Below are 22462 nucleotides of genomic sequence, written 5' to 3'. Positions count from 1 at the left end.
CGCCCTGTACATAGACAGATACCACCCTTTTGTGTACTACAATATAATACACCTTGGCTGGCAAATCATCACAATATATAGTCCCAGGGCTATATATGTGATAAATTACCCCTGCCAGAATCCATGAAAAAAGCGGGAGAAAAGTCCGCCGAAAAAGGGGCGGGGCTATCTCCCTCAGCACACTGGCGCCATTTTTTCTTCACAGTGCAGCTGGAAGACAGCTCCCCAGGCTCTCCCCTGTAGTTTTCAGGCTCAAAGGGTTAAAAAGAGAGGGGGGGCACTAAATTTAGGCGCAATATGTGTATACAAGCAGCTATTGGGGGAAAAATAACTCCGTTATAGTGTTAATCCCTGCATTATATAGCGCTCTGGTGTGTGCTGGTATACTCTCTCTCTGTCTCCCCAAAGGACTTTGTGGGGTCCTGTCCTCGGTCAGAACATTCCCGGTGTGTGTGCGGTGTGTCGGTACGGCTGTGTCGACATGTTGGATGAGGAAGGTTACGTGGAGGCGGAGCAGAGGCCGATAAATGGGATGTCGCCCCCTGTGGGGCCGACACCAGAGTGGATGGATAGGTGGAAGGTATTAACCGACAATGTCAACTCCTTACATAAAAGGCTGGATGACGTGACAGCTGTGTGACAGCCGGCTTCTCAGCCCGCGCCTGCCCAGGCGTCTCAAAGGCCATCAGGGGCTCAAAAAACGCCCGTTACCTCAGATGGCAGACACAGATGTCGGCACGGAGTCTGACTCCAGTGTCGACGAGGTTGAGACATATACACAATCCACTAGGAACATCCCTTGCATGATCTCGGCAATGAAAAATGTGTTACACATTTCTGACATGAACCCAAGTACCACATAAAAGGGGTTTTATGTTTGGGGAGAAAAAGCAGCCAGTGTTTTGTTCCCCCATCAGATGAGTGAATGAAGTGTGTAAAGAGCGTGGGTTCCCCCGATAAGAAAATGGTAATTTCTAAAAAGTTACTGCTGGCGTACCCTTTCCCGCCAGAGGATAGGTCACGTTGGGAGATATCCCCTAGGGTGGATAAGGCGCTCGCACGTTTGTCAAAAAAGGTGGCACTGCCGTCTGGGGATACGGCCACTTTGAAGGAGCCTGCTGATAAAAAGCAGGAGGCTATCCTGAAGTCTGTATATACACACTCAGGTACTATACTGAGTCCTGCATTTGCCTCAGCATAAATAGTGCTGCTGCAGCGTGGTCTGATACCCTGTCAGATAATATTTGCTAACATAGAGCATATTAAAGACGTCGTCTTATATATGAAGGATGCACAGAGGGATATTTGCCGGCTGGCATCCAGAATTAATGCAATGTCCATTCTGCCAGGAGGGTATTAGAGACCCAGCAGTGGACAGGTGATGCTGCCTTTAAAAGGCACATGGAGATTCTGCTTTATAAGAGTGAGGAATTGTTTGGGGATGGTCTCTGGGACCTCGTATCCACAGCAACAGCTGGGAAGAAAAAAATTTACCTCCGGTTTCCTCACAGCCTAAGAAAGCACCGTATTTTTAGGTACAGTCCTTTCGGCTTCAGAAAAGCAAGCGGGTCAAAGGCGCTTCCTTTCTGCACAGAGACAAGGGAAGAAGGAAAAAGCTGCACCAGACAGCCAGTTCCCAGGATCAAAAATTTTCCCCCGCTTCCTCTGAGTCCACCGCATGACGGTGGGGGCGCGTCTCGGGAACTTCAGGGACCAGTGGGCTTGCCCACAGGTGGATCCCTAGGTTCTGCAAGTAGTATCACAGGGATACAGGCTGGAGTTCGAGGCGACTCCCCCTCGCCGTTACCTCACATCAGCCTTGCCTGCTGCCCTCGGAGAAAGGGAGGTAGTACTGGCGGCAATTCACAAACTGTACTTCCAGCAGGTGAAATCAAGGTACCCCTCCTTCAACAAGGACGGGGTTACTATTCCAGAATGTTGTGGTACCAAAACCAGACGGTTCGGTGAGACCCATTCTAAAATTGAAATCCTTGAACACTTATATACGAAGGTTCAAGTTCAAAATGGAATCGCTCAGAGCGATTATTGCAAGCCTGGAGAATTTCATGGTATCACTGGACATCAAGGATGCTTACCTACATGTCCCTATTTACCCTCTTCACCAGGAGTACCTCAAAATTGTGGTACAAGATTGTCATTACCAATTCCAGACGTTGCCGTTTGTCTGTCCCCGGCACGAGGGTATTTACCAAGGTAATGGCCGAAATAATTATCCCGTACTTGGACGATCTCCTTATAAAGGCGAGGTCCAGGGAGCAGTTGTTCGTCGGAGTAGCACTATCTCGGGAAGTGCTACAACAGCACGGCTGGATTCTGAATATTCCCAAGACGCAGCTGGTTCCTACGACGCGTCTACTGTTCCTGGGTATGGTTCTAGACACAGAACAGGATAAAAAGGGTTTCTCCCGGAGGAGAAGTCCAAGGAGTTGTCGTCTCTAGACAGAGACCTCCTAATACAAATACAGGTGTCGGTGCATCAATGCACGCGAGCCCTGGGAAAGATGGTAGCTTCTTAAGAAGAAATTCCATTCGCCAGGTCCCATGCAAGGATCTTCCAGTGGGATCTGTTGGACAAGTGGTCCGGGTCGCATCTTCAGATGCATCGGCGGATAACCCTGTCTCCAAGGGCCAGGGTGTCGCTGTTGTGGTGGCTGCAGAGTGCTCATCTTCTAGGGGGCCGCAGATTCGGCATACAGGACTGGGTCCTGGTGACCACGGATGCCAGCCTTCGAGGCTGGGGGGCAGTCACACAGGGAAGAAACTTCCAAGGACTATGGAAAAGTCAGGAGACTTCCCTACACATAAATATTCTGGAACTAAGGGCCATTTACAATGCCCTAAGTCAGGCTAGACCCCTGCTTCAACACCGGCCGGTGCTGATCCAGTCAGACAAGACAGGGCGGCACAAGAAGCAGGATGGCGATGGCAGAAGCCACAAGGATTCTCCGATGGGTGGAAAATTATGTGTTAGCACTGTCAGCAGTGTTCATTCCCGGAGTGGACAACTGGGAAGCAGACATTCTCAGCAGGCACGGCCTCCACCCGGGAGAGTGGGGACTTCATCCAGAAGTCTTCCAAATGATTGTACACCGTTGGGAAAAGCCACAGGTGGACATGATGGCGTCCCGCCTCAACAAAAAGCTACAAAGATATTGCGCCAGGTCAAGGGACCCTCAGGCAATAGCTGTGGACGCTCTGGTAACACCGTGGGTGTACCAGTCGGTGTATGTGTTCCCTTCTCTGCCTCTCTTACCCAGGGTAATGAGAATAATAAGAAGGAGAGGAGTAAGAACTATACTCATTGTTCTGGATTGGCCAAGAAGAGCTTGGTACCCAGAACTCCAAGAAATGATCTCAGAGGACCCATGGCCTCTGCCGCTCAGACAGGACCTGCTGCAGCAGGGGGCCTGTCTGTTCCAAGACGTACCGCGGCTGCGTTTGACGGCATGGCGGTTGTACGCCGGATCCTGAAGGAAAAGGGCATTCCGGAGGAAGTTATCCCTACGCTAATTAAAGCTAGGAAAGAAGTGAACGCAAACCATTATCACCGCATATGGCGGAAATATGTTGCGTGCTGTGAGGCCAGGAAGGCCCCAAAGGAGGAATTTCAGCTAGGTCGATTTCTGCACTTCCTACAGTCAGGGGTGACTATGGGCCTAAAATTGGGTTCCATTAAGGTCCAGATTTCGGCTCTATCGATTTTCTTCCAAAATAGAGCTGGCTTCACTGCCTGAAGTTCAGACTTTTGTTAAGGGAGTGCTGCATAGTCAACCCCCGTTTGTGCCTCCAGTGGCACCGTGGGATCTCAACGTGGTGTTGGATTTCCTGAAGTCGCATTGGGTTGGGCCACTTAAATCCGTGGAGCTACAATACCTCACGTGGAAAGTGGTCATGCTGTTGGCCTTGACGTCGGCCAGGCGTGTGTCAGAATTGGCGGCTTTGTCATGCAAAAGCCCTTATCTGATTTTTTATATGGATAAGGCGGAATTGAGGACTCGTTCCCAATTCCTTCCTAAGGTGGTATCAGTTTTTCATGTGAACCAACCTATTGTGGTGCCTGCGGCTACTTGGGACTTGGAGGATTCCAAGTTCCTGGACGTAGTCAGGGCCCTGAAAAGTTTCCAGGACGGCTGGATTCAGGAAAACTGACTCGCTATTTATCCTGTTTGCACCCAACAAGCTGGGTGCTCCTGCTTCTAAGCAGACTATTGCTCGCTGGATCTGTAGCATGATTCAACTTGCACGTTCTGCGGCTGGACTGCCGCACCCTAAATCTGTAAAAGCCCATTCCACGAGGAAAGTGGGCTCTGCTTGGGCGGCTGCCCGAGGGGTCTCGGCTTTACAAAATTGCCGAGCTGTTACTTGGTCGGGTTCAAACATTTTTGCAAGAGTCTACAAGTTTGATACCCTGGCTGAGGAGGACCTAGAGTTTGCTCATTCGGTGCTGCAGAGTCATCCGCACTCTCCCGCCCGTTTGGGAGCTTTGGTATAATCCCCATGGTCCTTACGGAGTCCCAGCATCCACTTAGGACGTCAGAGAAAATAAGATTTTACTCACCGGTAAATCTATTTCTCGTAGTCCGTAGTGGATGCTGGGCGCCCATCCCAAGTGCGGATTGTCTGCAATACTTGTTTATAGTTATTGCCTAACTAAAGGGTTATTGTTGAGCCATCTGTTGAGAGGCTCAGTTATATTTCATACTGTTAACTGGGTATAGTATCACGAGTTATACGGTGTGATTGGTGTGGCTGGTATGAGTTTTACCCGGGATTCAAAATCCTTCCTTATTGTGTCAGCTCTTCCGGGCACAGTATCTTAACTGAGGTCTGGAGGAGGGTCATAGTGGGAGGAGCCAATGCACACCAGGTAGTCCTAAAGCTTTCTTTAGTTGTGCCCAGTCTCCTGCGGAGCCGCTATTCCCCATGGTCCTTACGGAGTCCCAGCATCCACTACGGACTACGAGAAATAGATTTACCGGTGAGTAAAATCTTATTTTTCCATTCATTTTGATAAAGCAATGTTCTGTATGGTGCGTTATTAATTAGTGTTTCCTGTTTTATAATTCCATTGTTTGCTTTGAATTTGCTGTGATTTGAAAAGTAAAATCTTCCCTTAAGTTCCCTAATGGGCTATTCCTATATAACCTTAGTTGCTGCCCATCTATTTTCTGTTTTTAGAGAAATACTTTTAATGTGTTCACTGGTATTAAGGGGAAGAAAATCTTACTGGTGCTGTGTTTGACTGCTTGCCACCAGATTTCACACATTGCCCTTAGAAGGAGTATACCGGCAGCGGCATCCCGCCAGCTGAAATCCCATCACCGAGTCCCATCGCGGGCTTGCTGTATTTGCCACGCTTCAAGCCCGGTGGCGAGCTTCATTCGCTACAGGTTATATTCCCACTCCAGTGGTGGCATGGACCCACCACATGAGTGGGAAAACCAGGCTGCAGTCAGGATTCTGACTGATTTATATTAATTGTCTTGTGTAGGTATGACTAGATACAACGGTACAAAGCACAACTCAACTGTTTGGTTATTGACATAGACAAACACAGACTCCCGTATGGGTCTGGCTGCTGGTCTACATAATAAGTTCCGGTACAGTGGTGGTAGTATGGTTTTCTTCCAGGTACATGGCTTTCTCAGCAGGGCAGATACTTATGTTTCTGATTATATTCTGTAAAGCTGTGCATAATATGTTGGCACTATATAAATAAAGGCTAATATGTTTTCTGTATGGCTTTAACCGTAAGGGCATTTCATAGTAACATTTAATAGTGCGTATTTATTTAGCCATGATGTACTCGTATTTTCATGAAAAATAATTGAACATGTTAAATTAGAGGCTGTGCGAGTCACTTTGTTTTTTATTTCATTAGTTTATTTTTTACATTGGAGTTGATGTATGAAACCGTGAAAAGTGCGGAGTAGATCATAGCAATCTACTGGTCATTTTGTAGAATTTCATGATAAATGCTACCTGATTGGTTGCTATGGGCAACTTCTCCACTGCTTCATGCATTGACCCCAAAATTTTGTTGGTTTATTTTTTCTGCCCTGTTCTGGTTTGGAAAAAAACATATCTAAAACGTGCCCAATTAGTTGCAGCTCTGAGGGTTGCTTGCAGAGTACAGCAATATTCCTGCACTATTATAACATTTAAATAATAATAAACAACAACAAAACACCTTACTTTCTGTAATATTCTTAGGGTGGTATCCTATTACCCCCGCTGATGCTTTGGCTGATTAAAATGGCCGGATATCGTGATGTATGACCAATGGTCATTATCGCGATATCCAATTAGAGGCCATTTTGATTGGCCGGAATAAAACCCGCGATCGCACGATAAGTACCTGATCCCACAACGATCTTATTAGCAGGGTGAAAGTACCACTACTAATAGGATACCCGAAACATAATCCGCGATAAAGTGCCGCCAGAGCCACGAAAACACATGGGATCATGGACTTATCCCCGATCCCATGTGTTTTCGTTCGATTGCGGGTCCAATTTTGGGCAATTAAAATGGCCTCTGATTGGATATTGCGATAATGACCATCGGTCATACATCACGATATCCGGCCATTTTAATCAGCCAAAGCGCCAGCAGGGCTAATAGGATACCGCCGTTATAGTGAAGAGGGAGTGAATGGAACATTGACTTCTCATGCTTACAAGTATGTGGGTTAGAAACAAGTTTAGCATTTTTGTAACAGAAGCCAGCACTATACGTTTACAGGTTGAGTATCCCATATTCAAATATCCGAAATACGGAATATTCCGAAATACGGACTTTTTGGAGTGAGAGTGAGATGGTGAAACTTTTGTTTTTTGATGGCTCAATGTACACAAACCTTGTTTAATACACAAAGTTATTAAAAATATTGTATTAAATGACCTTCAGGCTGTGTGCATAAGGTGTATAAGAAACATAAATGAATTGTGTGAATGTACACACACTTTGTTTAATGCACAAAGTTATAAAAAATATTGGCTAAAATGTCATTCAGGCTATGTGTATAAGGTGTATATGAAACATAAATACATTCTGTGCTTAGACTTGGGTCCCATCACCATGATATCTCATTATGGTATGCAATTATTCCAAAATACGGAAATATCCGATATCCAAAATATCTCTGGTCCCAAGCATTTTGGATAAGGAATACTCAACCTGTATTAACATACTCAAAGCAGATAGCTGTGAATGAGCACTGAATGTGCAGATCCGTGAAACGACAACCAATGATGATTTTAGAAAATGGAAGCCTGTTCTAATACTTGTTGTTATTCATATAAATGCGTTTCATAGTGTCTTGGTTGTGTTTGCATTGTGTCATGGATATCTGGTGCTGCCTGCTCAATGTGCGGAAATTAACCATTTGTGATTGCTTTGGGGACATTTACTCTCCCAACCACAAGTACTCATTCACCATAAGGGTGTCACTGCCATTTAACACAAAGCAAATTTTAAGGGCCTAACAGCTATTATCATTTCTCTAACGTCCTAGAGGATGCTGGGGATTCCGTAAGGACCATGGGGATAGACGGGCTCTGCAGGAGACATGGGCACTTTAAGAAAGACTTTGACTCTGGGTGTGCACTGGCCCCTCCCTCTATGCCCGTCCTCCAGACCTCAGTTTGATACTGTGCCCAGAGGAGCTGGGTGCGTTTCAGGAGCTCTCCTGAGTTTCCTGTAAGAAAGCATTTTTGTTAGGTTTTTTTATTTTCAGGGAGCCTGCTGGCCACAGACTCCCTGCATCGAGGGACTGAGGAGAGAGAAACAGACCCACTTCTCTGAGTTTCAGGGCTCTGTTTCTTAGGCTACTGGACACCATTAGCTCCAGAGTCAGAACACAAGTCTCACCCTGGAGTTCGTCCCGGAGCCGCACCGCCGTCCTCCTCACAGAGCCGGAAGATAGAAGCCGGGTGAGTATGACAGGAAAAGATCTTCAGAGGCGGCAGAAGACTTCATTGATCTTCACTGAGGTAACGCACAGCACTGCAGCTGTGCGCCATTGCTCCCATACACCTCACAAACGGCAGTCACTGTAAGGGTGCAGGGCGCAGGGGGGGGGGGTGCCCTGGGCAGCAATATAAACCTCTTATTTGGCAAAAGAGAGCATATATACAGCTGGACACTGTATATATGCATGAGCCCCCGCCAATTTTACTCTTTTATCGGGACTGAAACCCGCCGCCGAGGGGGCGGGGCTTCTCCCTCAGCACTCACCAGCGCCATGTTTTTCTCCACAGCACCGCTGAGAGGAAGCTCCCCGGACTCTCCCCTGCTTATACCACGGTAGAAGAGAGGGTTTTAAAGAAGAGGGGGGGCACATAATTCGGCGCAGATAATAACAGCGCTACGGGGTAAACATTAAATTGCTGTGTTTTTCCTGGGTCATATTGCGCTGGGGTGTGTGCTGGCATACTCTCTGTCTCTCCAAAGGGGCTTGTGGGGGGAACTGTCTTCAGTAGAGCATTCCCTGAGTGTGTGGTGTGTCGGTACGTGTGTGTCGACATGTCTGAGGTAAAAGGCTCTTCTAAGGAGGAGATGGAGCAAATGTGTGTGTGTGGTGTCTCCGTCAACAACGCCGACACCTGACTGGATATGTGGAATTAAGTGCTGAGGTAAATTTATTGCACAAAAGATTAGAGAACAGACAGGGAATCTACCCATGTCGGTCCCTATGTCACAGAGACCTTCAGAGTCTCACAACACTCACTATCCAAAATAATAGACACTGATATCGACACGGAGTCTGACTCCAGTGTTGACTACAATAATGCAAAGTACAGCCAAAACTGGCAGAAAAGTATTCAATATATGATTATTGTAATAAAAGATGTTTTGCATATCACTGATGACTCATCTGTCCCCAGAGCCGGCCATAGGCATAGGCAAACTAGGCAATTGCCTAGGGGCATCAGCAGCTTCTGCTGATTAAAATGATATGCGGCATGCCTATATTCTGTGTGTAGCATTTCATATGCAGATACAGCCACAGTCTCACACAGTATATAGGCATGCTGCATATCATTTTAATCAGCAGAAGCTGCTTGTGCATCCTAGCCACATAGCAATGCAAATAAGATGCATTTTCATTAAAAAAAAAGGTGCCCGACGTTGGCATTGAGGCCATTTTTATGAGGACACATCTGTATCCAAGCAGAGGCAGAGGTCACAGTGTTAGTGGCAGTGTGAGTGCTGTGTGTATGTGAGTGGCTTGGTTGTGCAGTAGTGTTCAGAATATGTGTAAGGAGCATTATGTGTGTCATGTAAAAATGCATTAATCATGTGCAACATATGTGTAAGGGGCACTATGTGTGTCATTATGTGTATAAGGGCATTAATAATGTGCAGCATATGTGTAACAGGGTACTACTCTATGTGTGTCATTAGGTGTAAAGGGGCACTAATAATGTGCAGCAAATGTGTAGGTGGCACTATGTGTGTCATTATGTGTATAAGGGCATTAATAATGTGCGGCATATGTGTAAGGGACATTATCTGTAAAAGGGCATTAATAAAGGTTGTCATAATGTGTAAGGCACATTATGTTTATAAGGACATTAATAAGGTGTCTCATATGTGTAAGGGGCATTACTGTGTGGAATTATGTGTATAAATTAGAGATGAGCGCCTGAAATTTTTCGGGTTTTGTGTTTTGGTTTTGGGTTCGGTTCCGCGGCCGTGTTTTGGGTTCGACCGCGTTTTGGCAAAACCTCACCGAATTATTTTTGTCGGATTCGGGTGTGTTTTGGATTCGGGTGTTTTTTTCCAAAAACACTAAAAAACAGCTTAAATCATAGAATTTGGGGGTCATTTTGATCCCAAAGTATTATTAACCTCAAAAACCATAATTTACACTCATTTTCAGTCTATTCTGAATACCTCACACCTCACAATATTATTTTTAGTCCTAAAATTTGCACCGAGGTCGCTGTGTGAGTAAGATAAGCGACCCTAGTGGCCGACACAAACACCGGGCCCATCTAGGAGTGGCACTGCAGTGTCACGCAGGATGTCCCTTCCAAAAAACCCTCCCCAAACAGCACATGACGCAAAGAAAAAAAGAGGCGCAATGAGGTAGCTGTGTGAGTAAGATTAGCGACCCTAGTGGCCGACACAAACACCGGGCCCATTTAGGAGTGGCACTGCAGTATGTATGTATAAAGAAAGAAAAAAAAACCACGGTTAGGTGGTATATACAATTATGGACGGGCTGCCGAGTGCCGACACAGAGGTAGCCACAGCCGTGAACTACCGCACTGTACTGTGTCTGCTGCTAATATATAGACTGGTTGATAAAGAGATAGTATACTCGTAACTAGTATGTATGTATAAAGAAAGAAAAAAAAACCACGGTTAGGTCACTGGTATATACAATTATGGACGGGCTGCCGAGTGCCGACACAGAGGTAGCCACAGCCGTGAACTACCGCACTGTACACTGGTTGATAAAGAGATAGTAGTATACTCGTAACAACTAGTATGACGACGGTATAAAGAATGAAAAAAAAACCACGGTTAGGTGGTATATAATACAATTATGGTTGGACGGACTGCCTGCCGAGTGCCGACACAGAGGTAGCCACAGCCGTGAACTACCGCACTGTACACTGGTTGATAAAGAGATAGTAGTATACTCGTAACAACTAGTATGACGACGGTATAAAGAATGAAAAAAAAACCACGGTTAGGTGGTATATAATACAATTATGGTTGGACGGACTGCCTGCCGAGTGCCGACACAGAGGTAGCCACAGCCGTGAACTACCGCACTGTACACTGGTTGATAAAGAGATAGTAGTATACTCGTAACAACTAGTATGACGACGGTATAAAGAACGGAAAAAAAAACACGGTTAGGTGGTATATATTATAATACAATTATGGATGGACGGACTGCCTGCCGAGTTCCGACACAGAGGTAGCCACAGCCGTGAACTACCGCACTGTACACTGGTTGATAAAGAGATAGTAGTATACTCGTAACAACTAGTATGACGACGGTATAAAGAACGAAAAAAAAACCACGGTTAGGTGGTATATATTATAATACAATTATGGATGGACGGACTGCCTGCCGAGTTCCGACACAGAGGTAGCCACAGCCGTGAACTACCGCACTGTACACTGGTTGATAAAGAGATAGTAGTATACTCGTAACAACTAGTATGACTGACTATGACGGTATAAAGAATGAAAAAAAAACCACGGTTAGGTGGTATATATTATAATAATACAATTATGGATGGACGGACTGCCTGCCGAGTTCCGACACAGAGGTAGCCACAGCCGTGAACTACCGCACTGTACACTGGTTGATAAAGAGATAGTAGTATACTCGTAACAACTAGTATGACTGACTATGACGGTATAAAGAATGAAAAAAAAACCACGGTTAGGTGGTATATATTATAATAATACAATTATGGATGGACGGACTGCCTGCCGAGTTCCGACACAGAGGTAGCCACAGCCGTGAACTACCGCACTGTACACTGGTTGATAAAGAGATAGTAGTATACTCGTAACAACTAGTATGACTGACTATGACGGTATAAAGAATGAAAAAAAAACCACGGTTAGGTGGTATATATTATAATACAATTATGGATGGACGGACTGCCTGCCGACTGCCGACACAGAGGTAGCCACAGCCGTGAACTACCGCACTGTACACTGGTTGATAAAGAGATAGTAGTATACTCGTAACAACTAGTATGACACTATGACGGTATAAAGAATGAAAAAAAAACCACGGTTAGGTGGTATATATTATAATAATACAATTATGGATGGACGGACTGCCTGCCGAGTTCCGACACAGAGGTAGCCACAGCCGTGAACTACCGCACTGTACACTGGTTGATAAAGAGATAGTAGTATACTCGTAACAACTAGTATGACTATGACGACGGTATAAAGAAAGAAAAAAAAATACCACGGTTAGGTGGTATATAATTATACAATTATGGATGGACGGACTGCCTGCCGAGTGCCGACTGCCGACACAGAGGTAGCCACAGCCGTGAACTACCGCACTGTACTGTGTCTGCTGCTAATATAGACTGGTTGATAAAGAGATAGTATACAACAATATACTACTATACTGGTGGTCAGGCACTGGTCACCACTAGTCACACTGGCAGTGGCACTCCTGCAGCAAAAGTGTGCACTGTTTAATTTTAAATTAATATAATATTATGTACTCCTGGCTCCTGCTATAACAACCTGCAGTGCTCCCCAGTCTCCCCCACAATTATTATAAGCTTTTATACATTGATGTGCAGCACACTGGGCTGAGCTGAGTGCACACAGACTGAGTCACACTGTGTGACTGCTGTGTATCGTTTTTTTCAGGCAGAGAACGGATATAGCAGAGAACGGATATATTAAATAAAAGTTAACTTAACAACAACTGCACTGGTCACTGTGGTAAACTCTGTCTGCACAATCTCTCTCTCTCTCTCTCTTCTAATCTATTCTAATGGAGAGGACGCCAGCCACGTCCTCTCCCTATCAATCTCAATGCACGTGTGAAAATGGCGGCGACGCGCGGCTCCTTATATAGAATCCGAGTCTCGCGAGAATCCGACAGCGTCATGATGACGTTCGGGCGCGCTCGGGTTAACCGAGCAAGGCGGGAAGATCCGAGTCGCTCGGACCCGTGAAAAAAAAAGTGAAGTTCGTGTGGGTTCGGATTCAAAGAAACCGAACCCGCTCATCTCTAGTATAAATGCATTACTAATGTGTGGCATTATGTGTATAAGGCGCTCTACTTCGCGGCGTTGCTTATAGAAAGGGCACTACGGTGTCTAATGTGAATAAAGAGCAATAGGGTGTGGTGTAATGTGAATAAAGAGCAATTCAGTGTGATGTAATGTGAATAAGGGGCTCTATTGTGAGGAGTAACGTTTGTAAGGTAAAGTGATACTACTGTGGGATGTAATATTAATTATGGACACTATCGCATGATCAAATGTGAATAAAGTTGGAGTACTGTGTGGCGTAATTGGAATTGGGGTTACTATTGTGTTGCCATGCCCCTGACAGCAAAAACACACCCCTTTTTGGGCTGTGCGCCAAATGTGCGAGCTATTTCTATTTAAAATATAGGGGTACAAACACCAAAATAAGGACTGCTATGGGCGAGGGGTGATGGTGCTGGGAAAGAGGTGCAATGTCAGAGGCGGAACCAGCGGTGGTGCTAGGGGGCACCAGCTAAAATCTTGCCTAGGGCATCACATTGGTTAGGGCCGGCTCTGTCTGTCCCTGACACGAGGGTACCCATGTTGAACGGGAAGAAAGCTGAGGTAAATTTCCCTCCTCTCATGAAGAAAAAGAGCGGGAATCTCCAGACAAGAAGCTGCAGCTTCCCAAAAAGAATTCTCAGGGAGTATCCTTTCCGTAATGGGGCCAGGATACGATGGGAATCTTCCCCTCAGGTGTACAAGGCATTGACACGTTTACCCAAAAAGGGACTTTACAGCTATCCTCAGGGATCCTGCAGATAGCATGCAGTAAAAGTACTTTGAAGTCCATTTACACAAATTCTGGTACACTACTCAGACCGGCGATTGTGTCGGCATGGGTTTATAGCGCCGTAGCAGCGTAGACAGATACCTTATCAGCGGAGATTGAAACCCTAGCTAAGGATACCATGTTATTGTCCCTAGTGTGTATATATGTGTATATATATATATATATATATATATATATATATATATATTTATATGTAAAAGATGTTGTCTTTTTTATATATATACATATATATATATATATATATAAGACATGCCCAAAGAGACGTTGGTCTACTGGGTTCTAGAGTCAACGCTATGTCGATTTCTGCTAGACGCGTCCTGTGGAACATGCAATGGACAGGTGATGCCGACTAAAAGAGGCATATGGAGTTGTTGCCTTACAAGGGTGAGGAATTGTTCGGAAAGGGCCTCTCTGATCTCGTCTCCACGGCTACGGCAGGTAAATCAATTTTTTTGCCATATATTCCCTCACAATCTAAGGAAACGCCTCATTATCAAAGGCAGTCCTTTCGTTCCAATAAAAGCAAGAGAGCACGTGGATCGTCCTTTCTTGCCAGAGGTAAGGGCAGAGGGAAAAAGCTGCACACCACAGCTAGTTCCCAGGAACAGAAGTCCTCCCCGGCCTCTGCTAAATCCACCGCATGACGCTGGGGCTCCCCTGAGGGAGTCCGCTCCTGTGGGGGCACGTCTTCGACTGTTCAGCCACGTCTGGGTCCACTCACAGGTGGATCCATGGGCAATAGAAATTGTTTGCCAGGGTTACAAGCTAGAATTCGAAGAAGTGCCTCCTCGCCGGTTTTTCAAATCGGCCCTACCGAAACAACCCCTGGAAAGGGAGAGAGTTTTACAGGCAATTCACAAATTGTATCTGCAACAAGTGGTGGTAGAGGTTCCCCTGCTTCAAAGAGGGCAGGGGTACTACTCAACTCTGTTTGTGGTTCCGAAACCAGACGGTTCGGTCAGACCCATTTTGAATTTAAAATCCCTGAACCTTTACTTAAAACGGTTCAAGTTCAAGATGGAATCGCTCAGGGCGGTCATCGCCAGCCTGGAAGGGGGAGAATTGTTGGCATCTCTGGATATAAAGGATGCATACCTGCTTGTCCCCATATATCCTCCTCATCAGGCGTACCTGAGATTTGCGGTACAGGATTGTCATTACCAATTTCAGACGTTGCCGTTTGGGCTTTCCACGGCCCCGAGAATTTTCACCAAGGTAATGGCGGAAATGATGGTGCTCCTGCGCAAGCAGGGTGTCACAATTATCCCGTACTTGGACGATCTCCTCATAAAAGTGAGATCAAGGGAGAAGTTGCTGAGCAGCGTATCACTTTCACTGAATGTGCTACAGCGACACGACTGGATTCTCAATATTCCAAAGTCGCAGCTGAATCCTACAACTCGTCTGCCCTTCTTGGGCATGATTCTGGACACAGACCAGAAAAGGGTTTTTCTTCCGATGGAAAAAGCACAGGAACTCATGACTCTAGTCATGAACTTGTTGAAACCAAAACAAGTGTCAGTACATCATTGCACTCAAGTTCTGGGAAAGATGGTGGCAACATACGAAGCCATTCCATACGGCAGATTCCATGCAAGGACCTTCCAATTGGACCTATTGGACAAATGATTCGGGTCGTATCTGCAATTGCATCAGAGGATCACCCTGCCCCCCAGGGCCAGAGTATCTCTCCTGTGGTGGCTAAACAGTGCTCACCTTCTAGAGGGCCGCAGGTTCGGCATTCAGGACTGGATCCTGGTGACCACGGACGCGAGCCTCCGATGTTGGGGAGCAGTCACACAGGGAAGAAATTTCCAGGGACTTTGGTCAAGTCAAGAGACTTGTCTTCACATCAACATCCTGGAACTAAGGGCCATATACAACGCCCTACGTCAAGCGGAGATCTTACTTCGCAATCGACCAGTTCTGATCCAGTCAGACAACATCACCACAGTAGCTCATGTAAACCGCCAAGGCGGCTCAAGGAGCAGAATGGCAATGGCGGAAGCCACCAGGATTCTTCGCTGGGCGGAGAATCATGTAAGCGCTCTGTCAGCAGTGCTCATTCCGAGAGTGGACAACTGGGAAGCAGACTTCCTCAGCAGACACGATCTGCATCCGGGAGAGTGGGGACTTCATCAGGAAGTCTTCGCGCAGATTGCAAGTCGATGGGGACTACCCCAAATAGACATGATGGCGTCCCGTCTCAACATAAAGCTACAAAGGTATTGCGCCAGGTCAAGAGACCCTCAGGCGGTAGCTGTGGAAGCCCTAGTGACACCGTGGGTGTTCCAGTCGGTATATGTGTTTCCTCCTCTTCCTCTCATACCCAAGGTGTTGAGGATAATAAGAAAAAGAGGAGTGAGAACAATTCTCGTTGTTCCAGATTGGCCACGAAGGACCTGGTATCCGGATCTGCAAGAAATGCTCACAGAAGATCCGTGGCCTCTTCCTCTAAGGCAGGACCTGTTACAACAAGGCCCCTGTCTGTTCCAAGACTTACTGCGGCTGCGTTTGACGGCATGGCTGTTGAACGCCGGATCCTAGCGGAAAAAGGTATTCCGGATGAGGTCATTCCTACGCTAATAAAGGCTAGGAAGGACGTGACATCTAAACATTATCACCGAATATGGAGAAAATATGTTTCTTGGTGTGAGGCCAGGAATGCTCCTACGGAAGATTTCCTCCTGGGCCGTCTTCTTCACTTCCTACAAACTGGAGTGAATTTGGGCCTAAAATTAGGCTCCATTAAAGTTCAGATCTCGGCCTTATCCATTTTCTTTCAAAAGGAATTGGCCTCATTACCTGAAGTACAGACTTTTGTGAAGGGAGTTCTGCATATTCAGCCTCCTTTTGTACCTCCGGTGGCGCCTTGGGACTTTAACGTGGTGTTAAGTTTCCTTAAGTCACATTGGTTTGAACCACTTAAGACAGTGGAGTTGAAATATCTCACCTGGAAGGTGGTCATGTTGTTAGCCTTGGCTTCGGATAGGCGAGTGTCTGAATTGGCGGCTTTATCACATAAAAGCCCCTATCTGGTTTTCCATATGGATAGAGCGGAATTGCGGACCCGTCCTCAATTCCTGCCTAAGGTGGTCTCATTCTTTCATAGAAACCAACCTATTGTCGTGCCTGTGGCTACACGTGACTTGGAGGATTCCAAGTCCCTTGATGTGGTCAGGGCTTTGAAAATTTACGTGGCCAGAACGGCTAGGATCAGAAAAACAGAAGCACTGTTTGTCCTGTATGCAGCCAACAAAGTTGGCGGCCCTGCTTCAAAACAGACTATTGCTCGCTGGATCTGTAACATGATTCAGCAGGTGCATTCTACGGCAGAATTGCCGTTACCGAAATCGGTTAAAGCCCATTCCACTAGGAAGGTGGGCTCTTCTTGGGCGGCTGCCCGAGGGGTCTCTGCACTACAGCTGTGCCGAGCTGCTACTTGGTCGGGGTCAAACACCTTTGCAAAGTTCTATAAGTTTGATACCCTGGCTGAGGAGGACCTCCTGTTTGCTCAATCGGTGCTGCATAGTCATCCGCACTCTCCCGCCCGTTTGGGAGCTTTGTTATAATCTCCATGGTCCTTACGGAGTCCCCAGCATCCTCTAGGACGTTAGAGAAAATAAGATTTTAAACCTACCGGTAAATCTTTTTCTCGTAGTCCGTAGAGGATGCTGGGCGCCCATCCCAAGTGCGGACTACTTCTGCAATACTTGTATATAGTTATTGCTTACATAAGGGTTATGTTATAGTTTTATCGGTCTTGGACTGATGCTATGTTGTTTTTCATACTGTTAACTGGGTAGTATATCACAAGTTATACGGTGTGATTGGTGTGGCTGGTATGAATCTTGCCCTTGGATTAACTAATATCCTTTTCTCGTACTGTCCGTCTCCTCTGGGCACAGTTTCTCTAACTGAGGTCTGGAGGATGGGCATAGAGGGAGGGGCCAGTGCACACCCAGAGTCAAAGTCTTTCTTAAAGTGCCCATGTCTCCTGCGGAGCCCGTCTATCCCCATGGTCCTTACGGAGTCCCCAGCATCCTCTACGGACTACGAGAAAAAGATTTACCGGTAGGTTTAAAATCTTATTAAATGTAAATCTTGTAAATGTACTTTTTTATTATTATTATTATTATTATTATTACAGGTTGAGTATCCCTTATCCAAAATGCTTGGGACCAGACGTATTTTGGATATCGGATTTTTCCGTAATTTGGAATAATTAGATACCATAATGAGATATCATGGTGATGGGACCTAAGTCTAAGCACAGAATACATTTATGTTTCATATACACTTTATACACACAGCCTGAAGGTCATTTTAGCCAATATTTTTTATAACTTTGTGCATTAAACAAAGTGTGTGAACATTCACACAATTCGTGTATGTTTCATATACACCTTATACACACAGCCTGAAGGTCATTTAATACAATATTCTTATTAACTTTGTGTTTAAAACAAAGTTTGCGTACATTGAGCCATCAGAAAACAAAGGTTTCACTATCTCACTCAAAAAAGTCCGTATTTCGGAATATTCCGTATTTCGGAATATTTGGATATGGGATACTCAACCTGTATTATTATTATTATTATTATTATTATTATTATTATTGCCGTTAGTAAACTACACTATTTAACATTTAAAAGTGTACACATTTATGTGCGTCAGTCAGCAATCTGTATATAGCATGCTTGCCAGTAACTGTGACCTCTCCCTAATGTCCCCATATTGAGGTGGGAGCCTCTGTTGTCTGTCTGAATGTCTGTGAGAAAGCAAGGGCCAGCCTGTCTCCCACATGCTTCCCTATCCTTGTTGCCTGATTAAAACTTTCTACTAGAGCACAGCCTATTGCAGTTGTCAGTGGCGTCTCTAGAGAGTAGGGGATCCGTGTGCAGACTCTGTGTGTGGGCCCCCTCCTCTCCTGTAGCTGTCACCGCCGCTGCTAGCGCTCTCAGCGCTGAGACTCTGGCACAGTGCCAGAGTTTACAGCACATGCGCAGGACTCCGAAAAATGCCCGCTGCGCCATTTTTCCGGAGTCCTGCGCATGCGCTGTAGACTCTGGCACTGTGGTAGGGTCTCTAGCGCTCAGTGACTAGCAGCGGCAGTGGCGGCTACGGGAGAGGAGGAGGTGCACACACAGTCGCTGATGGATGCCGGAAAGGTAAGTATAGAAGAAATGGATGCAGTGTGTGCGGTGCGGGCCCCCTCTGTACCCAGGGGCCCGTGTGCACCGCACATACTGCACCCATTATAGATACGCCAGTGGCAGTAGTTTTCAAACTGTGGGCCTAATTCTGATCTGATCGCAGCAGCAAATTTGTTAGCTAATGGGCAAAACCACGTGCACTGCAGGGGAGGCAGATGTAACATGTGCAGAGAGAGTTAGATTTGGGTGGGGTGTGTTCAAACTTAAATCTAAATTGCAGTGTAAAAATAAAGCAGCCAGTATTTACCCTGCACAGAAACAATATAACCCACCCAAATCTAACTCTCTCTGCAAATGTTATATCTGCCCCACCTGCAGTGCACATGGTTTTGCCCATTAGCTAACACATTTGCTGCTGCGATCAGATCTGAATCACTACCTGTGTGCCGTGGCACCCTGGGGTGCCACGAGGCTCTTGCAGGAATTATTATTATTATCCTTTATTTATATGGCGCCACAAGGGTTCCGCAGCGCCCAATTACAGAGTACATGAATAATCAAATAGGAAAACAGCAACTTACAGTTGATGACAGTATAGGACAAGTACAGAGTAAATAAACATAGTTACATTAGCAGATGACACTGGAATAAGTATCAGGTGGCAGAAGACTGCTGGAGTTGATGCAGTTGAAGATTATTAAAGTAAGAAAGGATAAGCACATGAGGGAAGAGGGCCCTGCTCGTGAGAGCTTACATTCTAAAGGAATGCCTTGGATAGATGGCCCAGGACCAATTCAAAATAATTTATGGACAATGAAATAGGCAAAACCAGTGCTTGTGGCTGCCAATCATAAAATATGTGGACAAACAGAAGCAATTCCTGTCCCTCATCACACAACTGAACCTAAAGGGGGGTACTCACGGAGCGATCGCTGCTTAAAATCTAAGCAATCTGACTAGATTGCTTAGATTTTAAGCAGCGTCCACTTCGTGTGTACCCCCCACAGTGATAGCGATGCGCAGCCCCGCGCATCGCTATCGCTGGTGCTGGTGAGCGCCCCCCCTCCCGCCCGCATGCTCAGCACACATCGCACTGTGATGAGCGGGGGGAGAGATGTGTGCTGAGCAGTTCGCTCAGCACACATCTCTCCCTAGATCTACCCATGAATACGGGCCTTAAGGATTACATAGAAACACAGTTTACTTCATTTAATATTTTGTTTTCTAAATGGCTCAATAAGAAACGTTTGGTCTAGAGGTGCCGTGAAAAAAATTCTGATACTCTAGGGCGCCATGATTCAAAAAAGTTTGGGAACCACTGGCCTATTGGATTAGTCTGATTTGTTACTACTGCCAGTGCAATGGAAGTAAAAGCATTGCTGAGGATTGCTGTGGATTTAACGTAAAATAAACTCATCTATCCTAAATAGTAAACCTACAAAGAAAAATAAAAGAATTCCATTAAACCTTCAGCTACAGCAACGTATTTTTGCACTACTAGAAGGCTAGTGCTTTTGTTCAGATTGTGTGTCGCCAGCTTTAGTAAGACCTGGTAATAAGCATATTATTAATGTATGGTACGGATTGCTTTATTCCATGTTAAGACTTTGAAGTTCTTTGGTAGCATTAAAAAGTATAATTTCTTGAAAAATAGTGGAAGTTGGTAAAGCTGGCAGGAAACATTTACCTGACAGATAAATGGTAGAGTCCTGTTGTCTAGGGAATTATTTTCACATTCTCTATATACAGTGCTATTTTGCATTGTATGTAAAGTTGGAGAGGAGCGAGGTAATCTGCATGTAATTTGGAGGGTACTACTACAGTGATCAATGTTAAATAAAAATCAGGCAAGCTCCTTCATGAAACTGACTTGGCACACTAATGCATTCTCACATGTAGGAGGGCCGTGAAGCTAAGCTAGTCATATAATCGCTTCCCTGCACTGCTAAGATGGTCACAATGTGCTTGGCATTAAACAGGGCTCCCAGCGTGGTGGGGGTTAACAATAACAAGCAGATAAAGTGACCACAGATTACTGACAGCCCAGGAAGGTTTGGGAGGAGAGCAACATCCGACCTTCAAAGCCTGAAACAACAGCTCCATGTATGGCTGTGCCCGTGCTCTTACCCACCTGATTGGCCGGGCCTCGTTGGGAGCTGTGACAGGTGCTACAGAAAGCTACACCTGTTCCTTCATGCGCTGCTGATGTAGCAAGGTTTGGGAGACACACAACTCACGCCAAAGTCATGCAAGATGATCTAGTTGGACATTTCAGCTAATGATCACCTCCAACCTGCAACAAATTAACCGATTATAGTGTATTGTTACTATAAGTTTTAACCCCTCTCTGCTGTTTGTTTTAGCCACCTATTATGAGTAAATCCCTTTAGTAACCAGGCAGACTGGTGAATTTGATTTGGAACCACATGGCCGATACATGTTTGATTTACTAAATGCGAGAATGCATGGTTCAATGAATAATTGTATACAGTACTAAAGTGACTAAGGTCATGCAGAACCTTACATTTGTACAGAGTTGTGCATTTAGTGTTGAGAAATAGTTTGGTGTGTCATTATCACTCTGTGCTTGGTTTGGAAGATTAGGCCGTGTAGTCTGCAACATGTGGTCTGGGTGAGGCCACTGTTAGGTTATTAATCTGGCCCATGACTCGCTGGATGAGTCAAAGCAGGCATGGAAATTCCCTGGTCTAACCCACTGTACTGGCTGTGTGTGAGACACATAATTATAGGAATAGGTCTAGCAGTGTAAAAATCTAAATGTCAGTCCTTGGACAGGGATATTCTCCAGCTAAACACTTTTGCTCACATTCTACAATTCATTTGGAAAATTGTCCACACAAAATGAAAAATAGTGTAGCCTATAGTATACATTATCCATGTACACTGGGTTTGCTTCATAATTTGTGTATGTACTTTAAGTTCTCCTATCACTCGTTTCCAGGGAGAGATTGTGTACCTCTGTCATCTCAGCCAGCACAAAGGTGTGACATCTTGCGTGTCAGAAGTGTTTGGCTTTAGTAGGTGAATCTACAATTGAATTGCATATTCTGAAGCAAAAGATGAACAAATAGAGTTTCTGGGAGTTTTTTGGTCTTTAAGGGCATTGTTCTCTTAGACCCAGACTCTGCCTACTGGGTTAGTGCAGTTTGCATGTGAATTTTCCAATTGTGTTTCAGACTCTCAGAAAGAAAGGCTTAGATGGCTGTGAGAGCCCAGATGCTGAGAGATACTTTGAGGAAGACACATTCGCCAAATTAAATGAAGATAGTGATTTTGTTTTCAAGCGAGACCCTGTAAGTATTTTTCACCCTTCTTCCCTTCCTTGTATGTGTTGATCCTTTTTATTGACTTCACTGTCTAGGCCCTGAACAAGAAAGAACACAGAGGCTGCGACAGCCCGGACCCAGACGGCTCTTATGTCCTCACCCCCCACACAGAGGAAAAGTACAAAAAAATTAACGAGGAATTTGATAATATGATGCGCAATCATAAAATCTCTGTGAGTACAAGTGTTTGTTTTTCTTCCTTCAGATAATGGGAGAGCAGTACCCATTAGATGATATGAAAAGGAGAGCTTGTGCAAAGGTTCATAGTCTTTAGTAAAGACAATATAGGCTTTCAAAAGAAGGTTGTGGAATCTCTTCTACATTAATGAACATAGCCATTAAACATCAAACAGGGATCTGGTAACACTCACATGTATATCT

The 22462-nt window shown here is 45.4% G+C and overlaps 1 protein-coding gene across 17 annotated transcripts in view; it reads left to right on the top strand.

The window, feature by feature from the left end:
* MEF2A (myocyte enhancer factor 2A) overlaps nt 1-22462 on the top strand; it is a 334719-nt gene that overhangs the window by 243512 nt on the left and 68745 nt on the right. For 9 of the 17 annotated variants that reach the window (XM_063925692.1, XM_063925694.1, XM_063925698.1 and 6 more), the window contains exons 4-5: nt 21932-22048; nt 22117-22254. The exons of 1 other annotated variant lie outside the window; for it this stretch is intronic. In XM_063925692.1, coding sequence (XP_063781762.1) covers nt 21932-22048; nt 22117-22254 — 255 coding nt within the window. The remainder of the gene's footprint in view (nt 1-21931; nt 22049-22116; nt 22255-22462) is intronic. 7 more of the 17 variants (XM_063925706.1, XM_063925705.1, XM_063925703.1 and 4 more) reach the window with 2 other exon arrangements.

The sequence above is a fragment of the Pseudophryne corroboree genome, chromosome 6 (genome assembly GCF_028390025.1).
Source record: "Pseudophryne corroboree isolate aPseCor3 chromosome 6, aPseCor3.hap2, whole genome shotgun sequence".
Lineage (NCBI taxonomy): Eukaryota > Metazoa > Chordata > Amphibia > Anura > Myobatrachidae > Pseudophryne > Pseudophryne corroboree.
The sequence above is the reverse complement of the archived record's forward strand: the minus strand, read 5'-3'. Positions and strand labels throughout refer to the sequence as shown.